The 15707-nt window shown below is 39.9% G+C and overlaps 1 protein-coding gene and 1 pseudogene across 1 annotated transcript; both read right to left on the bottom strand.

Moving 5' to 3' along the window:
- Nucleotides 1-435: 435 nt before the first annotated feature.
- LOC133734825 (tyrosine-sulfated glycopeptide receptor 1-like) lies at nt 436-2914 on the bottom strand (annotated as a pseudogene).
- Nucleotides 2915-5293: 2379 nt separating this feature from the next.
- LOC133734820 (tyrosine-sulfated glycopeptide receptor 1-like) lies at nt 5294-6372 on the bottom strand. Its single transcript, XM_062162426.1, has 2 exons — nt 5916-6372; nt 5294-5829 (listed from the first exon to the last, which is right to left on the bottom strand). Exons 1-2 carry the CDS (start codon nt 6370-6372, stop codon nt 5294-5296), a joined length of 993 nt encoding a protein of 330 aa, XP_062018410.1.
- Nucleotides 6373-15707: the final 9335 nt, after the last annotated feature.

Genomic DNA, 15707 nt, shown 5'->3' with positions numbered 1-15707 from the left:
GGTTAGTTAAATAATTTATTTTCGTTAACTGTTCAGTAGCATAGTTTGGAGTAGTTTGTGACATTTGATTAGCAGTTTAGGAACAATCTTCAGCAGGTAATGACCCTTGCTTGATCACTATATTACCAGCGATGATATTTGAGTGCAAGGTTTAAGTTGTGCATCTTTTAGACGTACCAACTTGTATCAGTGTTCTGTGTACAAGGCTCATTTATGAACAATGTGCAGCTTCCCTAGGTGTGTATTTTTCTGTTTGAAATAAAACTCTTAATCCCAAATTAATAGTGACAATTAAAAGAGGGAGGTCTGTTCCCTTCATCCGACGTAGAAGTTGAAGTATCCATTTAATTCCAATTATCTTCATTTTTGTGAAGCCAGTGCTTAGTGGACTTGCTTCCATAATTGTTCTATTGACCTACGCTAGATCTTAATAGCTGCTAAGTCGGAATTTACACTAATCTTTAGAGAACTGTTGCAGGTACGAAAAAGCGCAATGGATGTTTGAAGGATATGAACAGCAGATACATAATCCGTTTTATTTCCTTTCTGATCTCATCACTCCAAACAACAGACAGAAGAATACTACAGAATATTTGTGAGAACAAACTGTGAGTGTGCCTTACATTATACATTACCAGCAAACAAAAACAGACTAAATAAGTACAAACTTAGAGATATGTCATCTAGCTTCTGAGCCTTTGCTGCATACGCACTGTTATCATCACTTAAAGCCTACTATGTATATTTTCCAGAATATAGAACCACAAACTCCCAAAAATCCTACAATGAACCCAAGAACAACCAAAAGCCATGGAATTTGTTGCCCATTAATATCAAGAAGATATTGATTGTTGTTGTTGCCTTTTTGAATGCCCTTATTTGGATTTGGTAGGCACTCATTTGAAAGTGGTGGACCACAAAGTTTGGGATTCCCCTCAAATGCAGTGGCATTGAAGCTTTGCAGCTGAGTACTTGTTGGTATTTGTCCTTCAAAATTATTGTATGAGACATTGAAAGATGACAAGAAGTTGAGACTAGTCAATGACAGTGGGATTTTTCCAGTCAAATGATTCATGGATAGATCCAAATTCTCCAAGTTTCTGAGGCTGGACAGTTGCTCTGGAATGTTGCCGGAAAAGTTGTTATTGCTAAGACTCAATGTATGAGGAAGCTTCAATTGACCAATCTCAGTAGGTATGTTCCCATTAATGGTATTACTGCCTATGTATATTGCTGGAGGAAAGAAAGGCAATTTGTACTGCACTAATCTTGGACCTTGAAATCCATAGATGGGCAATTCAAGATAAATTTCATCAACTTGAGCTTTAGAGCGTTCAGATACTAACATCGGTAGTTTACAAAGCTCTTTCGGAAATCCACCTGAAATTCGGTTGTAGTCCAAACTTATATAAAAGAGCCTTGGAAGAGTTCCCAACCAACTAGGAATTGTTCCTGTGATTCTATTAAACTCAAGATCAAGATCTCTAACTTCTTGAGCTTAGATTACCATACAGGTAGTTGACCTGTCAGCTCACATGTACCCAAAGCTAACAATCGAAGATTTTGGAATCCTTCAAAATCAACAGTGCCAAGATCACCTGGAAATTCCTCACCTACAAAACTAGATGAAAGGGATAGGACTACGAGATTTTTGCAATGCATCAGTATCTTCACTGCCTTTGTGATATCTGTCATTCTATTATAACCAAGCGAGAGGAAGGACAAGAATTTCAATGACAGAATATGAGGTTGTATTTCTCATTCTAGATCATTAATGCTCAGTTGAATTGCTTTCAGGTACTTGCAGGAGTAAAGGCTTATTGGAATTATACCGGTGAGGTGATTCTTCCCAAGATCAAGTTTACTGAGTTTATTAAGTCTGGAGAAATTAAGCTTAGAGATATTCCCTTCCAAATTGTTGAATCCCATATTCATTCTGTAAGGCCTGTGCAATTCATCAAAGATGGGGGCAGACAACCTTCAAGATTATTGAATTGAGGGAGTAAGAGTTTCAATTTGGAGAGCTTGCCGATGCCTTTAGGGAGCATGCCAGTCAATCCATTAGTGTTGAGGTCAAGGATTGAGAGTTTTGTGAGGTTGGCAATTCTTTCACTAATTGCTCCATGTAGCGAATTGCGAGGTAAAGCAATTTCTTCAAGTGTGGTGGCATTGTAGATATCATCTGAAAGTAATCCCGACAAGTTATTGTAACCAGCACGAAAAGCTTGCAGTTTGGAACACTCCCCTAGTCCTTGAGAAATATTGCCAGCAAATTCATTGAATGAAAAATCCAATAGCCTAATCAAGGGAGAAGAATGAAGACAAATTGATGATGGAATAGAACCTGAGAATGTGTTATTGCTAACATTGAAACTAGTCAAATTTCAAGCTTGTGGGAAGAATGAAGACGGAATTGCACCATGTAAGTGATTGCTGGACAAATCAAGCATTCGGATGTTTTGGGATGGTAGAGCAAATGGTAGTTCTACGGAAAAAAGGTTGTCGCTCAAATCTACTATTTCAAGATTTTACGAGGACAAGAAGAATCTAGAACTTTGATCTAGAGAACCATAAAGTGAATTGTGGGAGAGATTCAAGGGTGTGAGATGTGTGAGATTTCCAAGTGATGATGATAGAAACATTTTAAGTCCTTTGGAAGGTATTTGCAAATGGGTGATCCGTCCACCCTGATTACATCTGATTGCCTCCCAATTGCAACAACAGCGGAAGTCCAATTTAACAGAGGAGAAGACAGAGTGAGAGCGAAGGACAGCAGAGAGCTGCGTTCGCTTTGGTTGCAAGCATGAATGTTTTTAAAAATGATATTGGAAGAGAATATCAAGAGCAAGAAGAAAAGGGATGCATTAGCCATTTGGTGATAAAGCTGCACTAGCAGGTTTTGTTCTATATTCATTGTTTTAGATCAGATTTCACTCATGTTTTGTATTTATATTGAACTAAATGAGGTTAGCATTGCCAAATAAATGATGACCACATAGGTTGCCAGAAGGATCAGCAAGTCCATAATCCATGCCAGTCTGACCGTCATTACATCTTTTTTCAGATGGGTATCATTTTCATATTGATAAATAAATGAAGATATTTTGGCATGAAATCTGTATCTAAGATTTGTGATAGAGGCCTTTCCTTTCCTGATTTTGTATGTTTACAATTGCATATGTCAGCTTCCCTTCCTTTGCTCATAGAATTTATCTAGCAGTCTCTGTTTACTTAGAGAGTACATAGCCTCATTACTGAAAGAAAGAAAGAAAAAAGAGAGGCAGAATTATTATGTGAACGAACTGTTCTTTAATCAGCCAAATAAATCAAAACACCAAAGTAGGTGCAATATCTAGCCAGCTAGCTTCTAATTGATGCTTTTCGTCCTGTTGATTTGCACAGTTATCATCACAATGAAAAAGGTCGAAAGAGATCAGGCGCATCTTGGGCCTTTCTGGTGCAGGAAGTTCAAATTATAAATTAAACCATATGTGCTGTGTTGCTATGCTTTTTGTGCCATTGTCACCCTAGATCTGTTTATCTCCATGAAGATGGTGTGGTACTGGTGAAATCTTGTAATGTGTTCAATTTGGCTTCATGGGACATTCAAAAGCAATTTTGACCTGATATATTCAAACTATTTTAATGTCATTGGTTCTGTACAATTAATACATCCTTGGAGGAACATATTGTTAGAGAAAATCACTCTCCTATATTTATTTCCTCTCCACAATCAAAACTGATTGTGTAACCTCTCTACAATCAAAACTGATTGTGTAACCTCTCCACAATCAAAACTGATTGTGTAACTGTAGATTAGTTTTGAATATTTGTATTTATAGCATTGAATTCTGTTGGTAACAGTAGAGCAGATCTTAGCTATATAATTGTACAATTGTAAACATACAGATCAATGAAAATCATATTCAACATGGTATCAGCCTAGGATCCTTACTTGTTCTTTCTTCTCTTCCTGCGTCTACATCTTCCAGTGTTCTCCTTCTTCCTTTTCCAATATTCCTACATCTTCCTTTAGGTATCATACCTTAATCCTGCAGCAGCAGCAGCAGCAGCTCCCTTTTCCCACCATCAAACATCGGCCAGAATCCTCATCCTTTCTCTTAGCAGCAGCAACAGTCTTCCTTTTCCCACACCCTCCTACCTGGGCTTCCTCTTCTCAAGGCCCACATCGGTTTTTCGGCCCAAATACTGCTCCCCCTTTTGCTGGAGTCCATTCTGCTGCTGATCCAAATTGGTACCCGGACACCGGTGCCACCCATCACATGACAGCTATGCCTGTCAACAATCCACAATCTTACGGTGGGCCTCATAATGTATATATGGGTAATGGGGACTCGATGCCCGTTTCCCATACTGGTAACCTCCCCTTGTGCGTCCTGAGTCGCCCAGTTTGAAGGGGGGTGTTAGAGAAAATCACTCTCCTATATTTATTTCCTCTCCACAATCAAAACTGATTGTATAACTACAGATTAGTTTTGAATATTTGTATTTATAGCATTGAATTCTGTTGGTAACAGTAGAGCAGATCTTAGCTATATAATTGTACAATTGTAAACATACAGATCAATGAAAATCATATTCAACACATATCTACAAGTAGATTAAAGGCCTTCCAGGTTTTGAAATGAAAAACCAACACCAGATTTGCATACTGAAGTCTAACCCTTTAATGTCGTATCTCTGTTCTCTGTTTTCTGTGTACAAAGCTCCTGTATGAACAATGTACAAAGCTCCTGTATGAACAACCCTTTTAGGTGTATATTTTCTGTTTGAAATAAAACTCTTTAATCCAAAGTAAAAGTGACAATTCCAGGAGAGGTGTGTACCCAGTAAAAGTTAAAATATTCCATTTAATTCCAATTGTAGTCATTTGTAAGGCCACTGCATAGAGGTATTGCTTTAAAGTTGTTCAATTGACCTGAGCTTGACTGTAGTAGTTGCTAAGTCGAAATTTACACTAATCTTTGGAGGACTGATAATGCTATGTCGATGCTGTTGCAGGTAGAAAAAAGCATAATGGATGGTAGAAAGGATATGAACAGAAGATGCATGTTTATTTTATTATTATTATTTTTTTTTTTTTACATTTCTGATCTCATCACTCCAAAGTCCAAACAACAGACAGAAGAAGACTACAGAATATTTGTGAGAATACACTGTTAAGTGCGCCTTACATCATACACTACCAGAAAACAAAAGCAGGCAATATAAGTACAAACCTGGGGATGTGTCTTCTAGCTTCTGAGCCTTTGCTGCATACACACTGTTATCATCATACGGAGCCTACTGTATACATTAATTTTCTAGAAATTGGAAATATGCATATAGGACCACAAACTCCCAAAAATCCTACAATGAACCCAAAAACAACCGAAAGCCATGGAATTTGTTGCCCATTAATGTCCAGATGATCATGGTTGTTGTTTTTGTTGTTGTATTCTTCATTGCCCTTCTTTGGATTTGGTAGGCATTCATTTGAAAGTGGTGCACCACAAAGTTTGGGATTCCCCTCAAATGCAGAGGCATTGAAGCTTTGGAGCTGAGTACTGGTTGGTATTTGTCCTTCAAGATTATTGTATGAGACATTAAAAGATGACAAGAAGTTGAGACTCGCCAATGACAGATGGATTTTTCCAGACAAATGATTCATGGAGAGATCCAATATCTCCAAGTTTTTTAGGTTGGCCATTTGCTCTGGAATGTTTCTGGAGAAGTTGTTGCTAAGACTCAATGTATGGAGAAGCTGCAATTGGCTGATCTCTGTAGGTATGTTCCCATTAATGGTATTATTATTGCCTACATATATAGCTGGAGGAAAGTAAGACAATTTTGTATTGTAGTAATGTTCCCGGTAGTTCCTCACCTACAAAACTAGTCGTTAAGGAAAACAAGACTTGTGAAACGCATCAATATCTTCATTGCTCCTGTAACATTGGTCAATGTATTATCACCAAGAGACAGGAAGGACAAGGATTTCAACGATAGAATCTCAGGCTGTATTTCTCCCTCTAGATTGTTACAGCTCAGTCGAATTGCTTTCAAGGACTTGCATGAGTACAGGCTTATTGGAAAGATACCAGTGAAGTTATTTTTCCGTAGGTCAAGTTTACTAAGCTGACTAAAATAAGAGAAGTTAATCCTGGTGATTTCTCCTGCAAAGAAGTTGTCTGCAAGGCGTAATTCTACAAGGTTTGTGCAATTTGTGAGAGACGGGGGCAAAAAACCTTCTAGATTGATGAAATCAAGAACCATGAGTTTCAACTTAGAGAACTTGCCAAAATGGTGAGGGAGCACACCACTCAATTGGTTATAGGAGAGATCAAGCATTGTGAGGTTCACAAGTTGCAGCATTTAATCACCAAGGACTCCAGAAAGAGAATTAGTAGGTAATGAAATTTTTTCAAGTGTGGTAGCATTATACATCTCTATTGGAAGTATTCCTGAGAGGTTATTGTAACCAGCATGAAAAACCTGCAGTTTGGAACAGTCAGCTCGTCCACGAGATATGTTGCCACTGAATTTATTGAAGGAAAAATCCAACAGCCTAATTGATGGTGAGTAATCATGAACACTAATAGAGGATGGAATAGAACCTGAGAAGTTGTTGTTGCTGACATTGAAACTAGTCATATTCCAAGCATGTTGGAAGAATGAAGTTGGTAGCTCTCCGGAAAGAAGGTTATATATAGCTCAAATCAAGGACCTCTATCCAAATGATTCAAAGACAAGAAGAATCCAGTACTTTGGTTTAGTGAACCAGAAAGTGAATTGTGAGAGAGATTCAGGTGGGTGAGATGTGGGAGATTTCCAAGTGATGATGATAGAAAGATATCTTCATTGAGTTTAAGTCCTTTGGAAGGTAACTGCAAATGAGTGATCCAACCACCCTGGTTACATGTGATGCCCTCCCAATTGCAACAACCGGTGGAAGTCCAATTCAACTTCCGAGAAGGAAAAGTGAGAGCAAAGGACAGCAGGCGAGCTGCATTCGCTTTGGTTGCAAGCATGAATGTTTTCAAATATGATATTGGAAGAGAATATCAAGAGCAGAAAGAAAAGGAATGCATTAGCCATTTGATGATAAAGATGCACTAGCAGGTCTGTTATCAGATTTCACTCATTTGTATTTTTTTTTTTTTATACGGTTGCCCTTAAGCCTTGATCATTAATGAAACCGCAGAATACATTGGGGGGAGGGGGGGGGGGGACATTGTGCCTAAACCCCAAAAGACAATGAGCATCGAGCGAAGATCCTGATATAATAACAGGAGTCGCAGCTAAACATATGTATTCTAACAAACACCAATTAGCGAATAGTACACTACTGGCTACTATATTCGCTTTACATTTGTGGTGACACATGCACTGAAAAGATATTGCTCACGCGGAGCCATAATTTGCTATTACTTTTAGCTTTCCCATTACGTTGCCGCCGGAAAAACAATCCGATAGCACTTAGTTTCATTCTGCTACTGGGAGGTTGCGACCATTTGACGAAGCAAGGAACTCGCCGCCTAGTCAAAGCAGACAAGGCACACAAGGTGCGCAGTCCGGGACAAAGTCCATATCGCCCAACCACAATAGGGTAAGGACTTAGTGCCGGTATAAAGCCACATCTTACAAACAAATAACAATAAACTAAAATATGAAAATTAAAAACTAACCCAAGGCCCAATCTCAAAGCCCAGGCCCAATCACTCCTAAGGAATTGGCCAGCCCAGCATCCAACCCAAATCTTAGTAAGAAAACACTAGCCCACCACCAAAGCCCAACGTAGCATTAACACCACCAAGGCCTCGATCGCCATCACACCACCCTAGCAACCAAATCATACCAAATCTGGGTTGAAAATCCCAGATTGCAACTCTTAGATATCGGGGTTGAAGCAAAAGGACCGATTGATCCCATCTCCGCCACCCAAGTTGACCTGCCTCTGATGCACTAACGCCTTGAGGTGCAACGGCGCCCTGAGGTACCACCACCGATGCAGCGCCGGCCAGGTATGGTATCTCACTAAATATGTCGTCTTCTGCCAATAGCCGGATCCAATCCTGCGACAAACCATCATCACAGCAACAGACAACCCGTGTGGCTGCACTCACCACCCTCCGACGAGGCCAGAAGCTTGCCTTGACCCAATGAGCCGCCGGACGAGCACAGAGGATAATACGAAAACCCTAGGTTTTTCTAGAAACTCGTGGAGCGCGTTCTGTGAAAGAATTAGATTTTCCTCATGTTTGTATTTATATTGAACTAAAATAAGGACCTTCAAATTAATTGATGACCACATCCATAAGTCCCCAGAAGGATCAGCAAGTCCATAACCCAGTCTGACCGGCATTAAGAAAGATAGTTATCATTGTCATATAGACAAATTATGGAAGATATTTTGTCATTCTCTATATACTAAACGTGAGTTGTACTGTTTACTGTTCATAAGAGCTACAGTGCCTTGGTGTTAAAAGACGGTTCTGCCCTCATTTGAGATTTTTTTCTTTTTTTCTTTTTTGGTTTTGCTGTGCGTCGGTCTTATCTTCTTCTCTCTTCTAGAGTCGGCTATTGCTGTGTATCGATTTTATCTTCTTCTCTCTTCTAGAGCCATCTAATCTAAATTGACAGGTGGGTTGCTGTCACGCCCCGAATTTTGAATAATCAATTAAAAACCGAAACATGAATTATACAACTTAATAGAATAAACGTCCTGAATTTTTTTCTCACAACAACCACACTTCACACCTCTCAATAATACATCTCACAATTTACAAAGCTGTAAACTGAAACAAAAACTCTAACCCGCACGATCTCCGCCTTGATCTTCCTGACCTGTAGGATTTCCCGCTACACCATTTGAATTTAATAGTGCACCGGGAATTGGCAACAACACAAAACCCGGTAAGCTTTAAAGAAATCTTTAAAGCTCGTATGAGTAAACAAGAAATGAACGGTTGATTTATTAAATCATATTTCTTTTAACTCAAGCAAAACAACCAACAATCACAACAACCACAAAGCAATCCACAATCCCCAAAATCAGTCACTAAAATCACCACTCTAAATCACCAAAGATTAATACGGGATCTAAACTCACATATTTCTTTCCAAAACCCCGAAAGCGTATTTATACAAATACGGTGACTGACAGACTAGAGCTCTAACTGAATCGTAGCCCATCACCTGGCCTAGGTTATGGCATCCGACATGATTATCAATATCGTAGTTCATCAACATAGGTTAGAACATCCGATACACATACTCAACTTAGCCCATCACCCAATGAGGGTTGGGGCGTCTCTTACACTCGACCAATCGTAGCCCATCATCCACCTAGTATTAGAGCATCTGATTCCCCCATACTGGTCACTATGTTGACCCTAAAACCAAAATCGAGTACAATAATATTCTTTCACACAATAGGATCAATAATACCATGATACGTACTATTATTGTGTATATATATGTACTCAAAATGCAACTCCAAAAATCACCAATCCATACTCAATCATATCATCACTCAATACCACGTCATCCATAAATTTCCAATATAATTTCACCAATCACTATCATCATTATAAAATCACACATCTCCATGTCACACCAATCCATATATAACCACGTAAATATATATATACGTAATTATCCGCTCAGGGATAATCACTAATACCAACTATAGTTCACATGCAATAAAACCAAGAAATTCATTTTGTATAATTAAAATCGTTTTACTTACCTATGGACTGTAGTTGATCAAGTCCATATGATTTTAAAACAAATATTTATTCCACAAATATTTTCACACAATTGCGACAAATAAAGTAATTAAATTTATTCGGTTCGTAATATGAACCAAATGAGCACAGTGAGGTTTACTCACCTCTAATCCCGCTGCGTCTTCTTAACAGCTCAAAATACGATCCACAATCGTCCACCAACTTAAACCGTCAATCACCTAGTCAGATACGATCTTAACTTAGCAATCATTCATAAACCACACATATACGGAAAACTTAACGGTCGGATTCTAATTTAATGATGATCCAACGGTCAGATCAAAATTATATGATGATCCAACGGTCGGATCCTCACGGATCGCCCTTAGGATCATCCTCCAAAATTATCACGAAGATCCAACGGTCGGATCTTCCTGAATCGTCCTTACTAACATCTTCACAAATTTATACGAAAATCTGACGGACGGATTCTCACGAATCGCCTTCCGAATCACTATTTCTCAATTATACGAAGATCCAACGGTCGGATCTTCGCCCGTGACCTCACAAAGTCACCGGGACAGTCATACGATCAACATATCCAAAATTGAAGCAAAACCGATGGTCAGATCTTCACAGATAGTAAACCGAAGATAAACGTAAAAACGTTAAATAGTAACGTCAAAACGAAAATCCACTATTTATCAACTTTTTCTAACATGACCATGTTATATATCAAAACGCTCGTATGGATGCATAGATCATCGCCTAGATAATGAAAACTCGAAATATGGTCTGATGCGCCGCCACAAGCGGTGGTCAGTGGGCGGTCAACGCGGCGGTCAACGCCGGTCAACCACCTCAGATGGCAAAGTGACCAACTACAAACTGGTTCAAAATGAAAGGGTGGTCGACTTCCATACCTGGAGCTAAGCCTGGTTCGGCCTAGATTGTCCTAGATCAAGCGTTGAAGTTGGATTAATCTCGGTCGCACGATCAGATCCTAGATTGAATCAGAGGCGTCCAAAAAGTCAAACATTGATCTAGCGGTCTACACTCAAAATCGTGATGAAAGACTTACATAGGGATGATCAGGAGGAGGAGGAGATCACGAAAATGGGGAGGATCGGCCCGTGCAACGCCGGCACGGCCAAGATCCGATCGGGTCAAAAGCTAGGCTGGGGGGGGCTTCGATCCACGTCTGGGGGCAGCGGCGATGCAAGGCGAGGCTGGGGAGCTGCTCAGCGTGCGGCGGCGACCTCGAAAAGCTCCGGGTCCGAGGCCGGAGGAAGTCGGAGGGCCGTCGTTTGGCCGGGTCGGGTCGGTCGGGACCCGAGGGTTCTGAAGAGAGACAGAGAGAAAACGCGGGGACTGTTCCGCAATTTCAACATGTTTTCGTCCTTAATGAAAAAGTCAACATTTTTTGATATTTATAGAAAATTCCCAATTTTCAAATATTCATAACTTAATCATACGAACTCCGAATATTGCGTTCCACATATGCACGAGATCGTATCGACAAGCTCTACAACTTTCATGAAGGAAGTTTTCCCAAATTTTGAACGTATAAAAAGACAACTTTCGCGAGCCCCTAAATAACGTTCGTTTTCGAAAATTAAATCGTTCGAACTAATTCCACAACTTTTCCAAGCTTCGTACTCGCTCCTATTATCGTGAAATCATTTCTAAAAATCCACGGAATTTAATTTGGATTTTTCGGGGTATTACAATCTACCCTCCTTAAAGAAATTTCGTCCCGAAATTTAAGCGTAAGTCAATTCCTCTCGATTAAGGTTGACCTAACTATAGAATCTCCATCTTTTCCAAATCTGTAGTAATCTACAAAGCCTCAGCCCTTTGTATAAAAATACATTCCTATGGCCACTAAATCCTTTCATCACAAACGTAAACTCACAACACAACTGCTCAACATTATTCCACATCAATTACACAAAATCATCACATGGATCATCACATAGATCATCACTTAGATCTTCACAGAGATTATCTCATAGATCCTCACATAGATCTTCACCCTGTACTGGCATACAAGCACAGTAAACACTCCCACAAAGCGTTTCGCTACTCAATTAGCATCACTCAAAACAAATCATCCCCAAAAGCACGCCAATAAAATATGTCACCCAGTGACGATGACTTGGGCTTGCTCAATCTTTGGCTAAGCATTAGGGCTGGCCAATTGGGCCTGAAGAAATCGGACCATCCACATTTCGAACCGGCCCAAACCAATTTGGGTTTAACATTTGGGCCTACCATTCGGGCCGAACAATTGGGCTTATTATTTGGGCCTACAAATTGGGCCTAACATTTGGGCTTACTATTTGGGCCTACAAATTTTTAGCTCGGCTACGGTATGAAATTGTACATACCGTAGGCATACCGTATATACGTCCGTATATCAAGCATATACGAGATCCAAAAATATTTGTAAGAGGTAAGGTTCGAACTCCCGACCTCGAACACGAAGGTTTTGCTCCCAACCACTGAAGCAAGAGCTGCCTTCATTAATATATGCTCACGTGTTATATTTATTATGTCATAAGCGACATAAATAAAAATAAACGAGAGGCAAGGTTCGAACCTCTGACCTCTTGTACAAGAGCCTTGCTCTTCAACCACTAGAGCACCAGCTGCTCTCGTTACTATCCATGCAACTTCTTTTATTTATTCTATCATAAGCGATAGAATAACAACAAACTGTCGGTACACTCCACGTGCCACGACACGTCTCTTCCGTGATTTACGGAAAGCAAATCACTTTCGGCTAAAGCTGTCTGCCACAGCGTCTCGAGGTTCGGCCTGTCCCCTTACACGCTCTCCACGCGCCAACAACTTTTCCGGGTTTTCGGATGACTTTAATCCAACGCGTAGATTGAATCTCAGAGATCGTCCATCCAACGGTGGAGATCTGCTCACCTCGTTCTATAAATAGGTGCATCCTGGAGAAAAACTGTTCACACCAAAGAAAAGAAATTTTCCCCAGCCATTCTCTCTCAAACTCTGCAGCCTTCCTCTCGAAACTCAAATCCTTTCTTCATCAATTTCAATCCTTCTCTTCTGATCTTCTCTCCCATCTAGTTGATTCAATCCCATCTTTCCTCTGAACTTTCAGATCTTCAATCTTTTCCTTCAAATCTTCAATCCTTCTTTCTCAGATCTTTTCTTCCATTTGAAGATTCGATCTCATCTTTCCTCTGAGAATCTCAGATCTCCAATCACCAGTTCAACAACTCCAATCCTTCTAACAAAATCTCCCTCAAACACTAAACCATGTATTCCTCGATTTTCACATCCTCTCACCCCATGACCCAAGAGCCACGAACTCTGCAACTAATGGAGCTCCAAACCCCGCAACAAATGGAACCACAACAACAGCAACCAACAGAGGAGGGAGGAAACACCCAAGCAGCTGGAAGTAGTGCCAACATAGATTTCTGGCGAAGCCGTACCAGGTGGATTCCTACTCCAGATCAAATAAGAATCCTCAAGGATCTTTACTACGTCAAGGGATTTAAGTGCCCAACTACAGAGCACATTCACGAGATCTGTCTCCAGCTGAACCAGTATGGGTATGTTGAGGGTAAGAACATTTACTTTTGGTTCCAGAACGTCAGGGCTCGAGAGAAGCAGATGAATAGGTGTAATCAGGCTGCTCCAGTGCCCATGGGAACTAGTTCTCTTGGTACTGGTGGATCCATTGATCTCAATTTTGGGTCCACTGGTTCTACTGGTGCTGGTGGATCCATCGACATCAATTTTGGGCCAGCTGGTGGATCCATTGACATCAATTTTGGGTCCACTAGTTCTACTGATGATGGTAGATCCATTGATCTCAACTTTGGTTCCACCTATTCTACTGGTAATGAAGGATTTATTTATTTAAATTTTGTTTCATAATCTTCCTCACCCTTCAACACTAACACCAGTACAACTCTTTTGGCACAACAGGAGGACAAACATTCCTGCAACAACGAGGAGGAGATCACCAGGAGGTTCAAACTCTTCCTCTGTTCCCCGTGCACGGCGAGGACGTCTTTGGTAACCTGAAGGCTACTTCCGAGGAAGGTAGCGCTTTTGGTTACTATTCTGGTGGCTCAGGCGGTTACCACAGTGGCTCAAACGTTTCTCTTGAGCTCAGCCTCAATCCATCCGGAGCTGCTGACTAGGCTTAGTATAGCATAGTCCTCGTTTTCCTTTTTTTTTTTTTTTTTTGTAATGTAAAATCAATAAGATGGTGTGCATGTTTTCTTTTCTTTTTGTTTAACCAACAACAACACCAAGGATCGAACCTTGGTCACCCAATACTATTTTCAAAACCATAAACAACTCTACTGCACACATCTTTCATAATGATGCAATAAAAACAATCACTCAAAAAGAATCCAACAATCAATTAAGTCGCATCGAGGTCTAGCTAGTATCCTCTGAGTCAAACCAAACACAACAATTTCATCGATAGGATTAGGGATTTATAAAGCTAAACACATCCTGAGTCAGCTAGGAAAAACCCACGTTTTTAGAGTTACTCTTACAACTCTTATAGAATCTTGATAATTCCATCTATCAATTGCTTCAACAAAAACTCACCACAATTCAATCCCTAACATTTAGCGATTCAGAAATCGAATCAATCTCCATATCACATAGTAATTCACTTGAACCACTATAGATACCTAACAAAGTCACTAAAATCAATATCCGAAATTGCGTTTAACTATATCACCTAAAATCAATCACCAAAGGCAAACCCTTGCCTGACTCTAACATGTCCTCCATGCTTCTTCCAGCACCATACATATGCCTCAAAATTCAATTTCATTCACTTGAACAAAACTATATTCACAAGTCACGGTCAGGTCATCAACCCATGGTGTTCAAATGAATAAATTTCAAATCCAGTTTTCCTTGTGAATCGTAACGTATTGTTCCAAAATGATGCAAGCAACATCAACCACGTATATAAGACACATTTCGCGAACTCAATTCAAATTCTGAATCACCAAAACTACTACTAATTCAAATTCTACCAACAATCCTGATTCTGAAGGAATTATAGTACTCAACGACAACCCAAAACAATGGTCTCTCATCTCTAACCATCGAGTACAAAATAAAATTCTTGTCTCGCACCTTAAACCCTGCTTAACAACTTACAAGCACAAGGAAGAAGTAACCACAATAATTTCTTCCCTAACCTCAACCCTACTAACAAACTCCACAAGGACATCTCATTACAAAACAAGATATCTATTATTTGACATGTACATTTCATCCAAAAACATATGTACGTCTAACTTAAGAAGGTAAACTTCTATCAATCAATACTCGTATCCACACTAGGTACGTGCATAGATCCACATCATGCCTTCAACCAAACACTTCAACATCCAAAAGAACCTCACTTCCATAAAACAATCCTCGTTGACTTAACAGAGTTGAATCAAGAGATTCCTATTCCTCAAGGATTGTAACTCGCGGCCACTGAACTTATTCCAATACGAAACTACAAGACAACTGTAAGGTTCTAAGTACAACCCCTTCGAATCTCCATCACCTAAGGAGTATAGTATGCTTGGCTAATACATGTATAACACTTAAAACACAGTATAAGTCAAATACAAATTCATATTAACCAAGTCAATACTATAGGGAAGGTATTCACGTTCCTAAAACGACCTAGCGGCCTAAACAACTCCTAACACTCACGCATACCCAATGACTTAGCCAATACCAAAGAGCACACGATGGGGATCCGCTGCAGACGGGCCATCACTAGCTCGGAAGGTATTGACACATCACCAAATATGCACCTTACGCTCTGATACCAAACTGTCACGCCCCGAATTTTGAATAATCAATTAAAAACCGAAACATGAATTATACAACTTAATAGAATAAACGTCCTGAATTTTTTTCTCACAACAACCACACTTCACACCTCTCAATAATACATCTCAC

Source organism: Rosa rugosa, chromosome 2 (assembly GCF_958449725.1).
Source record: "Rosa rugosa chromosome 2, drRosRugo1.1, whole genome shotgun sequence".
NCBI lineage: Eukaryota > Viridiplantae > Streptophyta > Magnoliopsida > Rosales > Rosaceae > Rosa > Rosa rugosa.
Note: the sequence above shows the minus strand (reverse complement) of the source record. Positions and strands in the feature narration are given on the sequence as shown.